This window comes from Aulostomus chinensis, chromosome 9 (assembly GCF_037954235.1).
Source record: "Aulostomus chinensis isolate RoL2024-O1b breed Wild chromosome 9, RoL_Achi_v1.0, whole genome shotgun sequence".
NCBI lineage: Eukaryota > Metazoa > Chordata > Actinopteri > Syngnathiformes > Aulostomidae > Aulostomus > Aulostomus chinensis.
Genome location: NC_141328.1, coordinates 5,313,441 through 5,331,561, shown reverse-complemented (window position 1 = coordinate 5,331,561; position 18,121 = coordinate 5,313,441). Strand labels below are relative to the sequence as shown.

Sequence of the window (18,121 nt, the reverse complement as noted above, 5' to 3'; positions counted from 1 at the left end):
TTTGAATGTTGGTATGGTGTTTTAACAAAAACCCTGAAAAAAGCAGTGCTGCTTCAGGGGTTAAACTAACACTTAGTTGTGTGTGTTATGGAGGCCCTGCAGCTTGAAAGAACAATGTATTGCAAGTTTTGGAAATAAAGAAAATACATGACTTTCCTATTCACAGTGTTTACATGTTCTTTTGTACAAAATATCGGTATCAGTAAATATCGGTTATCGGCCATGACAGCAATATTAATATGGGATATCGGTATCGGCCAAAATTTACACATCGGTGCATCCCTAAGTAAAAAGTAAAAAATAGATTTAAGATGTGTGTTCAATACTTTTTTCCTGTGTCATTCCATTTTATTACACATAATTCATGGACATCTAAGGTTTGATTTCTTTGCATGTGTGGGTTGCATGGGTTGTTCCCGACATCTGGTGAAAATTTCATGTCAGTCGCACATTCAGAAATACATTTACTAAAAAAAATTTAAACAATTAAAAAAAAAAATCAGCTCTAAATTTGTTTCCCAACTTTTCAAATCAAACTCAGCATTGTCCCAAAATGACCTCACGTCTGAACTCAACTCTAAACCTTGACTGTAAGTGTTTCGAGATTCCATTAAAGCTACATGCAGTGTTGTTAGGGCTTGATCCTATGTGCGCCTGTGGTGCGAATTTAATGGTATAAGTGGCAAATCTGTAGGCCTTGTCGTTTAGGAGATAGAAGCCTGAGTCTGATGCAGAGCGTGAGTGCAGAGCTGAGAGCTGACCCTGTAAGAACCCCTCCCCTGCTGCTCTCTGCTGTCTGTGTCAGAGTGGAGAGAGAGGAGGATTTGGACATTTTTAGTGTGTCAAAATGAAATAGCTCTGCATGTGTTGGGCAAAAGTGGAACATAATACCGTATTTTTGTAGGGATTTTTGTCAGGAATACAGTGTATTGTCAGTGTGTTTTTTTTTAAGCTGAGGGAGTTTTAGTTTACATGTGAGAAGCAAAGGCTGCACGGTGGTGCAGTGGTTAGCACTGTGGCCTCACAGCTAGAAGGTTCCAGGTTTGAGTCCTGGCTTGCGCACAGGATCTTTCTGTGTGGAGTTTGCATGTTCTCCCTGTGTCTGCATGGGTTCTCTCCAGGTACTCCGGCTTCCTCCCACAGTCCAAGAACATGCAATTGGGGAAGAGGCTGATTGATACTCTAAATTGACCGTAGGTGTGACTGTGAGTGTGAATGGTTGTTCGTCTCTCTATGTTGGCCCTGTGATGGACTGGTGACCTGTCCAGGGTGAACCCCGCCTCTCGCCTGTTGACGCTGGGATAGGCTCCAGCCCTCCCCGCGACCCTTAATGTGTAGGAATAAGCGGAAGATGACGATGGATGTGAGAAGCGAGTGTTTGAGACTATGTACCATGAGAGCAGACAGGTTCCCCATTGGTTGCAATTGTAAGGTCAAAGGTGTCTCCCCCACTTTGAGGGCTTATAAAATCTAAATATAGAAAATTAAAATATAGAATTTTTCGCCGCAGCTGATGTGTGTACCAAATTTGAGCGTGTTTAGGGGGTCAAATTAAGTTTTGAAGTGCCGAGTGTGTCAAGCAAACTCAATAGGGTCTTCCCCCCGGAGTACCTCTGGGCTCAGGCCCCAATTATAGGCAATTAGCAAGACACCCCCAATAAAGGAGTGATTCTGCAGGTGGTGACCACAGACCACTTCTCAGTTCCTATGCTTTCTGGCTGATGGTTTGGCCGCTTTTGAATGGTGGAGGTGCATTCACTCTCGTGGTAGCATGAGATGGAGTCTACAGTCCACACAAGTAGCTCAGGTAGTGCAGCTCATCCAGGATGGCACATTAGTGTGAGCTGTGGCAAGAAGGTTTGCTGTGTCTGTCAGTGTAGTGTCCAGATTATGGAGGCGCTACCAGGAGACGTGGAGGAGGCCGTAGGAGGGCAACAACCCAGCAGCAGGACCGCTACCTCCGCCTTTGTGCAAGGAGGAACAGGAGGAGCACTGCCAGAGCCCTGCAAAATGACCTCCAGCAGGCCACAAATTTGCCTGCTCAAACAGTCAGAAACAGGCTCCATGAGGGTGGCATGTGGGCCCGACATCCATAGGTGGGGGTTGTGCTTACAGCCCAACACCATGCAGGATGTTTGGTATTTGTCAGAGAACACCAAGATTGGCAAATTAACCACTGGCACCTTGTGCTCTTCACGGTGAAAGCAGGTTCACACACTGAGCACATGTGACAGACGTGACAGAGTCTGGAGACACTGTGGAGAAAGTTCTGCCACCTCATCAGGAGCTGCCACCTCATCAGGAACATGCCCAGGCGTTGTAGGGAGGTCATACAGGCACGTGGAGGCCACACTACTGAGCCTCATTTTGACTTGTTTTCAGGACATTACATCAAAAGTGGATCAGCCTATAATGTTTTTCCACTTTAATTTTGAGTTACTCCAAATCCAGACCTCCATGGGTTAATAATTTGATTTCTATTGAGGTTTTTTTGTGTGTGTGTGTGGGTGATTTGGTTGTCAGCATATTCAACTATGTAAAGAACAAAGTATTTAAGAATACTTATTCAGATTAAGGATGTTATTATAGTGTCCCCTTTATTTTTTGAGCAGTGTATTTGAACTGAAAAAATGCATGGCAATACAGACCTGACCATGCAGAATTAGTCTTCTTTTTCTGTATTGAAAATTTTAAGTGACTGATAGCAAATTTAAATGTCTGCTGACCTGTTGAATAATTCCAAACTTCAGTCCCCGACATATCAAAAATAAAAAATGAAAATATCATTGCTTAATTTTCCTTACAGACCACACTGCATTAAAAATGCCTTTGGAGGCTTAAAGACAAATCCAGTGTCAAAAATGCAATTGCAACATTCATACTGGCACTGTAGTCTTCAGTGCACTTCAACTATGCCCTCAAACCTTCACTCAGCACATCTATTTTTTTCATGTCAGAAATCAAATAAACAGCCTTTATTAATTACTCCGTTTTGTTGCGTGTGGAAACATTTGGACCCCTTTGACCAATATCCCTATTAAAACGAGGAATCTGTGGCGTTTTAATAATTAAAAACGATAGGTGGTGCTAATGCGCTCTCACTCGCATTTGTACTACTGTGAAATAAAACGTCGAAGAAGATGAAACGGAAGTTACGGCAGCTCCTTTTCCTGGCGAAGCTAGATAAACAAACAAAAGCAATATTTTCTGTGACATTTATTCAGAGTTACTGGATATATTCAACGTAATCTCATTTATAGATATGTATATCGGGAAGAACTTGTTTGCGTGAAACTTCCAACTAGGGAGACAAAGGTGGGCTAACATTTTACTGGCTCAGTTAGCTGGCTAAGTGGTTAGCTCGACATGTTTATTTTAGTGTTAAGCGAAGGAGCGCGACATGATGGCATGAAGCTCTCGCAGTCTTAGCAAGTAGCTTTTACATCAAGGTAAGTTGTGTATTTGAAATCGTTATTTAACTAAATTAAAATAACAAAGTTGATATGGCTTCTCAACTTCTTTGCATCAGTACTTAAAATGTGCTGCGTTTAAAACTACAGCTGTTAATTTTGAAGAATGATGACTTATTACTGACAATTGCAAAAACGAATAATTTGATACCATTTTGTTGTTTTGTGGGCATGTCCGTCTACAAAAGGTTGTTGCTGTCTCTTATTGACAGTTTCAAAGGTATTAGAGCCGCTACTATTCTCTCTGTCCTTTCCCACGAAGGTTGTGGGAAACGGTTAAAACTTGGCTCCAGGTGAACCGCAATCCGTAAGGTCTCCACATCGTTACCATGGCGTGGGCTCTCAAGTTGCCTCTCACAGATGAAGTGATTGAGTCCGGACTGGTCCAGGACTTTGATGCAAGCCTCTCGGGCATCGGCCAGGAGCTCGGTGCAGGGGCATATAGCATGAGGTACAGTTTTAGACCCCTTCGTATCCCGATGTCAATGAAAACACTTTATCTACGGTGTCTCAAAGCAGTATTGACAAAAGTACCTTCAGATATGGCAGTGATAGCGACGGAACTCACAAAGTGACGTCTTAGCTTCAGATGTCACTTTGAGTAGTTTGTAAAATTGATGAAATTTTGTAAACAGTGATCAAGGTTCATTTATGAGTAGTTTTTTTTTCTAGGCTTAGCTTTTGCCTTTATATTCACATTAATAAAAAACTGAACCCATACATATCTTTAGAAGATGAATTTCTTCAGGAATAATTTAACATATATGTTAAAGTGGACTGCTTGTAGGAGTAATGAAATTTAATCGGAGCAGCAGAACTAGCCTGTCCTCGATCGATCGGCGAAGACCTGTTGATTTGTCATGTGGTGAGGACTTATTTAAGACTAAAATGTCCATGTAGATATTAATGATGTTTGTGCTGCTTGAATTGCCTTATGTCATGGAATAAAACATTATGTGAAATCAGTTCAGGTCTCGCTGACCTGAGATTCCTGTCTTTTGAGTCCTATTCAAGCTGGTTAAGTGCCCTGTTATATGATAGCGAGTAAGCTGCAAAGTGCCTCCTTGTTGTTAAAATTCTTCTGTTGAGAGGAGCAATGAGATACAGGCTGGAAATCTTGGCATTTATTAGTGTTACCTTCATTATGATTAATGAACTGTAATGCCAGCGAACGCAATTACTACCCATTTATCCTTGAGTGTTAATGAATTTTCCTCCTTTTCATTTAATAATCTCAAGGTTTTATATAACCTGTTTTTTTCGGTAAAGGAAAACAAATGTAAATGTCTCACAGCAAGGTGATGGGGCTTTGGTGTCTTTCTAACAGCTTTCCTTCTTTTGTCTGATCCTCAGCGATGTACTTGCCCTGCCAATCTTCAAACAGGAGGAGTCAAACCTTCCTCCAGACACTGAAAACAAGGTCCTTCCCTTCCAGTATGTTCTGTGTGCAGCTACCTCGCCAGCCGTTAAACTGCATGATGAAACACTCACCTACCTCAACCAAGGTCAGCACTTGGATCTCAGCCGCTATGTAGATAGATAGATGTGAAGGCTGCCTCTCAATTTTGACTCTTTGAGTTAGCAGTCATATCAGTGTTTTTTTTTTATTTTTATATATATTGCTGCATCACTGTACACAGAGCAAATAAGGACAATGTTGCAAGGTGTAAAATATTCAGACCATTATCTAAAATTATGTTGGTTTGTCAGAGAGAAGAAAACAGAGACTGATTGTACGGGAGGACAGTGTAACACTGTGCAGCATAATCCAGTCTTCAGCTGTTAGCCACCACTTTGAGATTATTTGACCGATGTTGTGATTGTAATATGATTCAGGAAGAATTCTCATTCTCTTATTATTATCTATATTTTAATGGAAAAGAATATTGAAACAATATTTGTGTGATTTTTGCAGGTACCTGTACCAAATGTAGTCCTTTGCTGATGTCTGTAGAGTACCATTCACAGGCTGTGATATCTCCGCAGCACCACAATACTTCATTTTGAAGGGTGTTTTGACCCAAGTTTGTCTGTTACACCTGCTGTGATTTGGATATTACTCCACGCCAAATTATGATTGCACTAAAATTTCAGTGTATCATTCAGCCCAGTGCACTAGGATAGCTAAACTGTGACCACGACGCACTCATCGCGTTTCTCTGAAAACATTTCTCACATCAATTTTGAAGGAAATTAGCGCTAAATGTGAGACTCACTTGTAAAACATGCCTTGTGAGGGCTGTTCTCCGAGTTCAGTGTGATTTGTAGACTGCCCATAACTGAACAGAGGCTTTGTAAAATATTTATCATCTTATGAGTTGATGCATCAGTGTCTCGGTCGATTATGAATCCCCTTGTACTGCTACAGTTGTAATATAATCGCTACGTGAGTATTCCTTGAAAGAAAATTCCGTTGTCCTTGACCTTGTCCTTCTTTGTCTTTTATCACCTGACCGTCTGTGAATCTTCATACATTTGTTGGGAGAAATGCAGCATATTCCATGTTGTGTGTATTTGTATATGTGGTGTAAGATTGTAAACAGAGTTATAGCAAACATTCTTTCTGGCAGGATTATGTCCCTTTGAAAGACAGCATTTAGAGAATGTTTTGTCCTCTTACATGCTGAAATTGTGATGTGTATTGAATTATTTTTTAACAATTATTGCAGAGTTGACTGTACAAGGATGCCATTCCATTTGCCACTTTTCAAGATGAAGTATTGCCGTTTACTCAGTGACACCCACTTTTAGCGAAGTAAATTTAGTATGTATAAGCATGAATGTGACTTTGAAGATCAGATAAAAGCTATAAATGTTCATTTCTACTTGTTTATTCATTATGTTTTCTTGTCATTGCAGGGCAGTCCTATGAAATTATCATGCTCGACAATCGGAAAATTGGGGAACTTCCGGAAATCATGGGTAAAATGGTAAAGGTATGTTTCAGAGTTGCACCTTTTTCCAAGGTCCTTGCTGGGTCTAAGTATTGATGACCTAGCTTCAATAGTGTTAACATCTGCCTTGAACTGGTCATGAAAATAATGTCTCTGAATTCCAGAGCATCATCCGTGTGGTGTTTCATGACCGACGACTCCAGTACACAGAACACCAGCAGTTGGAAGGCTGGCGCTGGAATAGACCTGGAGATCGTATCCTTGACTTGGGTGAGCACCTATCAAAAAATAGCTGGTTCATTCTTTTATTTACTGGATTTCATTTACTTGTAAGAATGATGTAGAGAAGTCTAATAGCTCTGAATATTGAATGTTAGCCTATTCTTGAAGCACAAAGTTGAGATGACACTGGTATCCATTCAGAACTCTTTTGATAACAGCCTGTTTTACATTGATCCATTGCAGATATCCCCATGTCAGTCGGCATAATCGACCCCAGGGCTAACCCTACTCAGCTTAACACTGTGGAGTTCCTTTGGGAACCATCAAAAAGAACCTCAGTTTTTATCCAGGTAGCATGGTGGGCAGCCTTGTCCTTCAATTACGCTCATTCATTAAAAACATTGGCTTTAATCCCAGGCAATTTGGAGGAACTATAGAGCTAAACTTGCATTTCTGCTAGAGTCTTATTCTACAGGCAATGATTATATTTACAATATAATTACACATACAAAAAGTTTGAGTAAATGTTGTTATTGGTTTAATTGGCTTACATTTTATGCAATGTCATCATTCCAGTTTAAAGTTCCACATTATGTTTATTTTCTTGTTTAGGTTCACTGCATCAGCACGGAATTTACGATGCGCAAGCACGGAGGAGAAAAGGGTGTGCCTTTCCGTATCCAGATTGACACGTTTAAAGAGAATGAGAGTGGCGAGTACACAGAACACCTCCACTCTGCCTCTTGCCAAGTCAAGGTGTTCAAGGTAAGTGTCACTGAAGACTGGCCAAAAAGGAAAGACAAAAAAATGGAATGTACTGGAAAATACAGGCAGTGAAGCAAAGGAGACACAATACTGATAATAAAAGTGTATATTTAGGATGTAAATCTTACTTCTGGTGATGGTGTTTCTAAACCTAACCTCACACGACCTGCTTCAGCCTAAAGGTGCAGACAGAAAGCAGAAGACAGACAGGGAGAAAATGGAGAAGAGGGCGCCACAGGAAAAGGAGAAATACCAGCCATCGTATGAAACTACCATTCTTACAGAGGTTAGTATATGAATGAGGGCCATCAAAATTAGCCTTATTTACTGTTGTGTATGTAGAGAGTATTCTTGCTATGGTTACCGTGGCCTAAAATATGCTAATCGTGCTTTTCTGAAATACTACCTTGTAGTAGAATTAGTTGACATCATTATTGGATTGGATTTGATCAAAACTGTACAGTGAACTCTTATTTTATTGTTCCCTGCAAACGAACCAGAGCCGGCCCTTCCTATACACTCACTTTGCAGGTTGCGTAGGCCCCCTCAAATTACACAAAGCTGCTCCTCCCCCTTGTGTCAAAAGCTAAAGTGGGTGCCAATGAACAAAAAAAAATCAACAACAAAACACTTTGGTGAGCAGATGAAGTGGAGCTATCGTTCTGGTCATATAAAGAGAAAAAGAATCTGACATGTGGTTGAATCCATCGGGTAGGTTTGATGTCAACAAACAACAGCAGTGTTGTCTCGCAGTGCATCCTGATCTGTCTGTGTCTCGCTTGCTTGTTGTCAGTCACTGTGTTCTGTGTGTCTGTGCCTGGCAGAAGTGACGGTGACGCACAACTATTTGTTATGATTGATTATCGCCAATCCGCAACCGTGTTTATAAGTCGCAGATCAGATTACTGCACCGTGCATGAGCGTATGTTCATATTCACGCACAAGACCAAACTTGTACTGCAACCTCAGTAGACGGCGCATAAATGATCGTCTGGTCTCACTCAGGTTGAGTTACAAGTCTGGACTTGATCTAAAGCATTGGATGGCTTGACATGCTGAATTATTGATTTTTTTATTAAATGTTAAATGTTGATTAACTGTCTAGTCCAGCAGATTGGCTCACAAGCGGCCTTAATATTTTATACATTTTGTTAATAGGTCTACTTACTGTTAGACTAACTGAAGCAACCTGTTTTGAAGGAAGGAGGATTACACTGGCAGTACTGGAGTATCAGGTCTGACGGTGAGGTCTGTATGGCTCATGGGGCAGGTCGGAAGTCCCCCCTAGCAGAATTGTTCATAGGGCCTCAGGTACGTCAGGGCCGGCTCTGAAATTAACTCATAACAAAACACTTCAAACATAAGCACTGTAGGTTGCTGGAAATTTCTTCAAATGTGGCTCAGTGTCTGTCTCTCTACATATGTGGAATCTAATTGAATTGGGTGCTGTTAGTTGTGGAAGAAAAACAAAATTCGGAATATTGACAATCACTTGAAGTCACTTAATCATAAACTAACCGCACGCTACAAGTTTATTTGGTTCCCCCTGTTTATCACAATGACACGACGACAGGAGAGTTTGGTTGCATTGGTGGTTCCTTCTAAAGACTCTTTAAAATCATAGTGGGAGTAATAGAGACGTTTTGGCATTTTTACTAGTTGAATGTTTCATTTTAAACTATTTTAAACTGTCTAGTGGCATATCTATGATCTGAATGCCTGTGGCATTAAAATTCTGGGTGAGCTGGTTTTGGCCATTCAGTGTGAAGGTTGCATGCTCTTCTAGTGTCTGCAGGTTTCCTTCCACAGACTACTTTTTTTTTTTTTTTTAACTTTTTTGCTAAATGGTTGTTTGTCTCCACAAGTAAGCCATGTGATTAACCAGTGACCTCGCGCAAGAGCAGAAACAGCTGCGTGCTGGGTTATTATCAAAACTTGGACTAGCATTCCAAATTAAGCTGCAACCAATGAATGTTTATCGTTTTCTTGCAACTTTTCGATTTAGTGTTTCGCCCATGTACGTTAAAAAAAATTGAGAAAAAAACCCAGATAATGGTTGATTACAGAGCTCAAGATGAAATGTGATTTCCTTGTTTTGTTAGACCAACAGTTGCATACCAAAGATGTTTACAGATGTTGACTTTACAGTGAGAAATAAAAACAAGATGGGCACATTTGCTTGAGAAACAATTTTATGAAAGCAGTGGCTGACAAATAATTTACAGCTATGAAAGAACACTTAAGGATGACACTCAAATGGACCGTGGCGCAGAAATATCCATCCATCCATTTTCTTGCACTTATCCTGTGAAGGGTCACGGGGGGTGGAGCCTATCCCAGCAGCTTTCGGGTGAGAGGCGGGGTTCACCCTGGACAGGTCACCAGTCCATCGCAGGACCAACACATACAGATAGACAACCATTCACACTCACAGTCACACCTACAGTCAATTTAGAGTATCAATCAGCCTCGTCCTCTCTTGATGTCTTTGGACTGTGGGAGGAAGCTGGAGTACCAGAGAGAACCCACACAGGCACAGGGAGAACATGCAGACTCCACACAGAAAGATCCCGTGCCCGAGCCGGGACTCAAACCCAGAACCTTCTTGCTGTGAGGTGACAGTGCTGACCACTGCACCTCTGTGCTACCACACAGAAATATATCTTTGGTTATTTAATTAACAATAACAGAACTGTTAATATCTTTGCAGTGCTCTCCCTGGCCTGAAGTCACATATGTCAACAACTCACCATCTCCTGGTTTCAACAGCACACAAAACAGCTTCCCAGTTGCAGAAGGGTATGTGTGTTCAACAGAAAGTGAAGGATGTTTAGATTCTCAGAATCTGGTTTATTGCTGGGTAAAGTCTCCAAGTACAAGGAGTCTGTCCTCAACATAGAGTAGAATATAGTGAGACTAATACAAACATGCAGTTTAATCAACGCAGTCATACTCTTTACTTTAAAGTAAAGATAGAAATTAAAAAGATGTATTTTAAGAAATGAACATGGTTGTACATGTTTTTTTTTCAAAGACTGAAACGGCTGTAGAGTTTGTGTAGGATGGTGCGAAGTGTTCATAAGAAAATGTATGAAATCTGGATAATACATTTCCTGTACTTGTGAATGTAGGTTTCCATCCGTTCCTCACATTCTGTAACGTGGAAAATTTTTCCTCTTTTTAGAAATGGATCACCGAACCACCAGCCTGAGCCTGTCGTTCAGGTAGTAGATGTAAGTGCTTTTTCACCTTCTGGATTGATTGCCAAGGTACAGTAGCTCCTTCCTCACTGATCTGATGTGTGTCAATATTGATAAATCGAAAGTGATCTAGGTGTTACATCTTTGCTTCCTAGTAAATCCACTGAAACCCTTAAGAAAAAGAGAAGTGTAGCAAAAGTTCTTTTCTGCTTCAAGGTGTGAGGGATGGCATTTGTTAACTGTAAATCATCGATAAAAAGGTCACAGTCAACCTCTGTTGAGTGCAAGAGATTGGAGCAATTCTTCATTGTTACGGTAGCCAATGATTTAGATAGACATTTCGGGCATCCATCTGTTTAGCTGACATGTTGCTAAGCCGTATATTTTTGTGTATAACTTTTTTCAAGTTAAGGACTTAAATGACATACAGGAGTTGCCCCAAAGCTATTAATTTTTAACCACAACTTCTGGAAGTTGTGAGGAAGTGGCAGTAAAGTATTGATTTGGAGGCTGCCATCTTCTTCCTTCTCAGAATTTGTTACCCACGGCAACACCACAAGATGCACAACAGTGGCTTCATAGAAACCGCTTCTCACCCTTCTGTCGGCTCTTCACCAACTTCTCAGGTAAAATGACTCTTGAGCAAGGTATTATTGCAAATGTAAGACTTTATTTGAGGCCGTTGTTCTCGTATGAGTGATGCTGACATGTAACACTCCTGCTACTTTACACAAGAACTATTTCATAGAGGTGGGAAATTTGTTCCATCCATTGTCGTCTACCGCTTATTCCTTACTAGTAAGGGTCGCGGGGGGGCTGGAGCCTATCCCAGCATCAACGGGCGAGAGGCGGGGTTCACCCTGGACAGGTCGCCAATCCATCACAGGGCCAACATACAGAGACGAACAACCATTCATACCTACGGTCAATTTAGAGTATCAATCAGCCTCGTCCCCAAATTGCATGTCTTTGGACAGTGGGAGGAAGCTGGAGTACCAGAGAGAACCCACACAGGCACGGGGAGAACATGCAGACTCCACACAGAAAGATCCCGTGCCCGAGCCGGGACTCGAACCCGGAACCTTCTTGCTGTGAGGCCACAGTGCTAACCACTGTGCAGCCCGGAAATTCGTTCCCTTTTACGGATTTGAGTCCTTCTGGGTCACTCACCAGATCCAGGTTAATGAGTCTTTTAAGTCACTTGAATCAGTGTCACCAAGAGCATAATCCTAGATGACACACAGCCCGAACGCCTGCTGACCTCACCTGCCCCGAGGAGCAAGGGGACTCAATGAGAGCGCTGCAGGACAGGGACAAGAATTTAGGCAGAAGCGAAGGGATTTACTTTTATGTTTTGTTTTTGTATTGAATCAAAGAAAAAGTCTGTCATGTTGTGAAACATGCCCACATGCAATCTTTTTACGAGCGTGATCGTTTCATTTCATGACATTGCAAATTAATGTGAACACAGTTTTCCTGTGTTAATGGAGGTGAAAAAGCTGCTTAATTGATAGTGATAGTCGGAAATGTAGAATTTCGCACCAGGTGTAACCCGCTCTCCTATGATGAACAAAACTGAGCCATGTTTTGTGCTATTGAAAGTTCCAGAGCTCAGACGAATCTGCTGTTTCTTGGTATTGAGGAAATTCCACCGATCCACTCAGGTTTGCGTATCTGAGTCTGCTAGTTAGGGAGTTCCTCTGACCCATTTGGGCTAGTGAGTCTGAGTCTGCTGCTGCGGAAGTGCAAGTGATCCATTTGGATCAATGGGTCTGGGTCTGGATCTTCTATAGAGGAAGTACCACTGATCCACTCACTAGTGAGTCCGAGTCTGCTATTACAGAAGAGCCACAGATCCATTTGGGTTTGTGGGTCTGAGTCTGCTATTACGGAAGTGCTACATGCAGGATGAGTCTGGATCTGTGAGTGACAGCTATGTTTCCGGACTTGCATTTAGTTTCTATGCTCCACATATCTGGAACAAACGCCCGGAAAACTGTAGGTCTGCTGAAACTCTCAGTTCTTTTGAATCACAGCTGAAAACCCATATGTTTGCCGTGGCCTATTATTAAATCAAACTTGAGGCCTCTGATCAGTATCTCACACTGCACTGTAACTTCTATCTGCCTGCTTAGCTTCTATCTCTAACTTTACTTTAGCTGCAATGTAACTCTTCTAATTGTGTTGAATGTCTTTCTCTGTCTTTACATTCTCTAATTATGTTGAATGTCTTTCTCTGTCTTTACATTCTCTAATTATGTTGAATGTCTTTTTATGTTTGTTTTATGTGAAGCACTTTGAATTGCCCTGTTGCTGAAATGTGCTGTACAAATAAACTTGCCTTGCCTTGCAAATACTGGCAGCTCGGCTACTTGCTAAAAGCCTGACAGATGGTAGATATATTATAACGAGAATATGCAGGTGATGCGGAAAGGTACTGAGGCAATTTTTTAACATAGCATAGTGACAGCAGCAGCAGGTGTAGGAAGAAAGGGATCCGGGTGACCGGAGACGACAGAGTCGCCAGTCCTGGGTTAGTTAAAGGGTCTGAGTGAAAGATCTGAGTTGGTCCGGGTGAACCCACTTCCACCATTTCAGAAAGATCACCCAAGTCTTGCAGATAAGGTGGTTTTTGGCACTCTTTCTAGAAAATGTCACAGATTCAGTTAAGTCAGGTCAGGAAGCGTTCAGAATAAGTCACAAATAAGTTGCGCCTGATTCAGACCTCTGGAGATGGAGCTGTAAACTGTCTGCTACTTTGTCACTGAGTTGCTCGAGTACTCATGAGTGTAATGTGTCATCTGGGCTGGTGACTCATAGCTTGGTTGATTATATAGTGGGTTTGTTTGTGGCTTCATGTCTCCGTCTTCCTTTGAAAGCAGCTCCGCATTACTAGTCCACCCTCTCATCACATCTCACTGTCTCTGAAACAACACGCAGAGGCGAGAAATGTTATTTTTATTATTTATTCCTATTGTTTGGTTGGGGGTTTGTGGGGCAGGTTTTGATGAATATTTTAATCTGATAATGTAAGATGGCTCAACAGATGGGGTGAGAGTGAATATAAAAGACCCTGATCGATACACCAATACATGTTGCTTTTGTTGTTGTTACCAGGGGCAGACCTATTGAAGCTGACCAGGGACGATGTCATTCAGATCTGTGGGCCAGCTGATGGTATACGACTCTTTAATGCACTAAAGGGACGGTGGGTTTTCGTTGTGGTCATCCTCTTTTACCATGTCATTAAATCAAATATATCTTATGAGGTCAAATTTCTATCCATTGTCATTTGTGTCCATTCTGTCTGTGGGTGCTGTGGTGCACAGGGTGGTGCGTCCAAGGTTAACCATCTACGTATGTCAGGAGTCTCAACAAGCGCGAGAGCAGCAATCCAAACATGAAAATGGAGAAGCTGCCACCAACACTTTCTTTGGTAAGAATATGTGTTATTTCTTTCATTCATCCTGTTGTCCCCATGTTTTTTTTTTTAACCTCTTAGTCTTGAAATAAGCGAGCAATAAATAATAGAGATCAAAATGTACAATGTAAGTATGAGCTGCTGGTAAATATACAATGATTGTGGTAATTTTTGGCTCAGGTGCTGTGAAAATGATTTTGTCTCTTTCTAAAGCTGTACAAGCCCAGTTATTTGCCTTCTTGCTGAGAGACGTTCTTAGTTAAATTTGAATTCTGATGACAACTCTTGCTGTCATTGTGAGTTTGCAGTGAAATCATCACTCATATTGATTTTAAATAACATGGTAATTAGTGGAATTTAGAGGGGCTGCGAAGAGATGCTTTGTTACCTTCAGACAAATCCAGGCCATCTGTTTCCGTTATGCTAAATTATGCTAAGCTAAGACTTGGAGCTTATTTAGTCTGTAGAGAAGCGTCTCATCAATCAAGCAAGGAAATAAGTGCAGTTCCATAAATGTTGTCCCTAAATTCACCTTTTATTCTTTTGTTCAACTCTGGTGGCTGATTTAACGTATGACTACGGATTCTGAACTTATTTAAAGCAAGTTGATGCAGGTTTGAGTAAAATGTCACACTGAAATGCATTAATGTCACAACTGCTTTGTGTATTTATACAGAGTATTCTGTCAGGTAAAATTCAAAGTAGTGAAAACCATACAACACACACTTCTACATGTTTTGACTGTATGTCAAGGATGACTGTACCCATGTATTATTATTATTTTTTGCAGTATATCATGCCATTTATCTGGAGGAACTTACCGCCACTGAGCTGACAGAGAAGATTGCTCAACTCTTCAACATCTCTCCCAGACAGATCAACCAGATCTTCAAACAGGGTCCCACTGGCATCCATGTGCTGGTTAGCGATGAGGTGAGACGGTGTTTTCACACATAAGATGACACCCACCAGAAAACAGTAAAAACAACAACAACAACATAGAAACCAGTATAAAGGGTAGTTACGGTGTTTCTGTGGTTACTTTTTTATAACCCTCGTCTACTCCCTGCCGTCTATGCGCCAACCCCTGTGACACATGTTGTCGTACTGTGCCAGAAGTGGGCTGCAAGCTACCACTTTGACTTGGGTTTTGCGTTTAAATCAGAGCCAATAAATCCCTGAGTCATTTGATCTGGAATTAGATAATGAATGCATGTGTTCGTGTTGCAGACAAAAGCTAGATATTAGCTGGTGATGGTGTATTTGACGGCTGGGAAAGGGGTTCTCTAGACTAAAGACTATCTGAGATGACACCTGCTTTTATGCTCAGATTATGGACTGCTGTGTTTTCCCTCCTCAGCTTTTCAACATTTTCTCTCTTTATAGATGATTCAAAATTTCCAAGATGAAGTATGTTTTGTTTTGGACACAATGAAAGGTAACTGAGCCTGACTCTTGAGCATGATAATGTGTTTCTATATTTAACACAGCCACGAGAGCCTGTTAAATAGTTTTTACTTTATTTATAACCATTAGCTGTTATTTCTTTTCTCTGCAGATGACACAAACGATGGCTACCACATCATCTTGAAGTGAAGGCTGGGTAGGACAGTAGCGTTGAATTGCTCTCTTCAAACCCGGTCAGCCCCTTCTGCAGCTTCACCCTCCTCATCGCTGTTCCTGGAATATACAGAGAGGCCAAGAAAGTGGCTGCTGGGAGGAACCCGAGGCCCCTGAAGCACCTGGCCTCTCCTCACTTACTGTCTTACTTTTGAGGGAGTGACTCTGTTACCACAGTGAAGTAACGTTCTCCTTGCCCCTGCTGTTTTCTCTTTTAAATGGATATAGTTTCCTCTGTTGCTCGTGTCTCATGAAGGAGTTTGGTGGTACGACAGCTGCTCTCACTCTTAGTTATCGTAGCATCTGCTGTGCCAAAGCTCTGCACTTCAGAATTCATGGTTTGTTGTCGCTTACAAACAAAAAAAAAACAACCAAGGAAAAAAACAAACAAACAAAGGAAATCAAAGCCACAAAAGTGTGATTCAGACTGACAGTTCTTGGACTTTCACACTATGTAAGTTGACTCTACTGGGAGATAAGCCAGTCTGCAAGGAGTATGTCAAAGCTAACGCAATCACACAACCAGAGGCATCAACTTCAACAATCAGGACATTAAGGGAAACTTCCAGGACTTCAGCTGTCCTTCAAAACATCTGTAACTCCTTAGAAAGCGAAGACTCCCAAACACTGCTCCATCTAGTCATTGGTGTTGTATTGGCACTACTGGTTGTTACGAATGAATCTCGAATGATGAAACACTGTCCATTAGCGATCACAGTGGTTTACACCAGCAATTTGTCTCTGGTCCTTGTGCTTCCTTTCTTTAAAAGCTTTTTTAGTTCATCTGCATTTCATTATTTTAAATTTTTTTTAAATTCTTTTCAATAGATCATTATTTTAAAATTATCTTCATAACAAATCATACATTATGTTGACTGTTTTTTTTTTTTTTTTAATAGTCTGTTTCACATAATCTCCGTCACGATTTTTGGGATATTACCGTTTCCAAATACTGACACGTGTCATGTGCCGTTGGGCGCACAGGAGTTGCATGTCAAGACATGTGGTTAGTTTATGTTCAGTCCATCGTAGCTGCTGACATGAAGTGGATAGCTTAAAACATTTTAGACACCCATCTTGGTTCCATCACGTTCACCTTATTGAAATACTTACTCATGTACTGTCTGCTATCTGTTGAGTGTGTGTTTAAAATATGTGCGAAAATAAAATGTGTTTTTAACAATGCTTTAAATGTTCTTAAAAATCCCCCTCAAGGCAATTTTTTTTTTTTTTTCCTACTTATTGGGAAAGAATTTTGTCCGCACAATGAATCTTTCGGCTTGAAGAAGACCTCAGTGGGTCCAAATGTTGCAAGTAAATAAACAGAACATTGGGAGCTGTTGAGCCAGTGTTCGGACAAAACTCTTTCTCGATCATCATTTGTGCATATTTTTTTTGTCAGCGTCTGGCCTGGAAAAGCTGTGCACACACTTGGACTTCCTGTTCTCCCAGTTGAATGTTTGAGTTTAACGTGTAGAATCGTATCTGTGCAGAGTTTGACAGTGCGAAGGCTGTTTTCACATTCATTGGTAAGTGTACATTTTCATTGTACAGTTAAACTTGTATTTTAAATGGCAGTTCCACATTCATGATTTGTGACACCATAAACATTCGGTAAGCCGGAGCAAAACTGAGCGCAGACTCCAGCACCCAAACAGTGAGAGCAAAGGTTTATATTTCAATTCAGTGCACTTGATTCACATCAGGAAATGAAAGAAATGGTTAACTGATAAAACACAGTGCATGGAAATGCAACCTCAGAATTAACAAACGAAAGCCACTTTTACTAGTAACTTTTGGTAGGAAACATTTGGTGTCCACCACTTAAATGTGGAAGAAAATGTTCACGTAATGTAGAATTCTTAGGCAAGGACAGGAGTAGATGGTGGTGTAAGATTTCAGTTTGATCGTTTATTTTTTTCAAACTAACGTTGTCAGACAAAAATAGTATTTAAGAGCATTTTTGTGAACTTTATTAAAGGAGGTTCTGAAACTTTTCAGCTCATGACCCTCAAACTATAGATGTCAGCCCCCCCCCCCCCCCCCCCCCCACACACACACACACAATCTCTGAGGGGGCTGAGGTCTACAGACACCCACACAAAGTTCTAGGCTTTAACACACCGCCAAATTTAAATTGAATAGAAATTTAACTCATTTCTATTTTAGATGTAAAACCATTTTTATCCCCCCCCCCCCCCCCAAAAAAAATAAAAGTAATAAAATGAGAAACATCTTGTGACCTTCCGGGGGTCTTGACCCCTACTTTGGAACACCCGTGTGAGTGGGATCTTTAAGTTCATAAGGAAATATTCCAAAATGTCATGATTGCTAAACAGATGTGGAGGCTCATAGCTAATATGCTCAGTCATTTTGTTACCATGGAAACTAGTTTCGACAAGATGTAATCAGGGTAAAGTAAAAACAATGTAAATCAGTTTGAGTTCAAACGCAGGTCGATGTTAAATACTATTCCGGTCTTTAATAATGTATGTTTCACGTCTCCTCTGGTTTCTGCACAATATGAAC

General features: G+C 41.0%; 1 protein-coding gene across 3 annotated transcripts; it reads left to right on the top strand.

Annotated features, from left to right (window-relative positions):
• The first annotated feature begins 3,135 nt into the window (after nucleotides 1-3,135).
• tfcp2 (transcription factor CP2) lies at nucleotides 3,136-16,505 on the top strand. 3 transcript variants are annotated; one of them, XM_086213292.1, is made up of 16 exons: nucleotides 3,136-3,449; nucleotides 3,733-3,921; nucleotides 4,824-4,975; nucleotides 6,330-6,406; nucleotides 6,529-6,634; nucleotides 6,830-6,936; nucleotides 7,199-7,351; nucleotides 7,527-7,637; nucleotides 10,062-10,150; nucleotides 10,536-10,584; nucleotides 11,084-11,177; nucleotides 13,669-13,759; nucleotides 13,881-13,987; nucleotides 14,763-14,905; nucleotides 15,359-15,410; nucleotides 15,531-16,505. In XM_086213292.1, the coding sequence occupies exons 2-16, from the start codon at nucleotides 3,800-3,802 to the stop codon at nucleotides 15,566-15,568; spliced, it is 1,491 nt and encodes a 496-aa protein (XP_086069418.1). In that variant the 5' UTR covers nucleotides 3,136-3,449; nucleotides 3,733-3,799; the 3' UTR covers nucleotides 15,569-16,505. The 3 variants fall into 3 exon arrangements, with proteins under 3 accessions (XP_086069418.1, XP_086069417.1, XP_086069419.1); XM_086213291.1 differs by having other exon boundaries at nucleotides 10,536-10,620; XM_086213293.1 differs by lacking the exons at nucleotides 3,136-3,449; nucleotides 3,733-3,921; nucleotides 6,330-6,406 and having other exon boundaries at nucleotides 4,907-4,975.
• The last annotated feature ends 1,616 nt before the right edge of the window (nucleotides 16,506-18,121 follow it).

Coding starts and splice junctions, on each gene's coding strand:
- tfcp2 (XM_086213291.1), top strand. CDS start 3,800: ATGGCGTGGGCTCTCAAGTTGCCTCTCACAGATGAAGTGATTGAGTCC. Junction 10,621..11,083: donor CTTCTGGATTGATTGCCAAG/GTACAGTAGCTC, acceptor CTTCCTTCTCAG/AATTTGTTACCCACGGCAAC. Junction 13,760..13,880: donor TTTAATGCACTAAAGGGACG/GTGGGTTTTCGT, acceptor TGTGGTGCACAG/GGTGGTGCGTCCAAGGTTAA.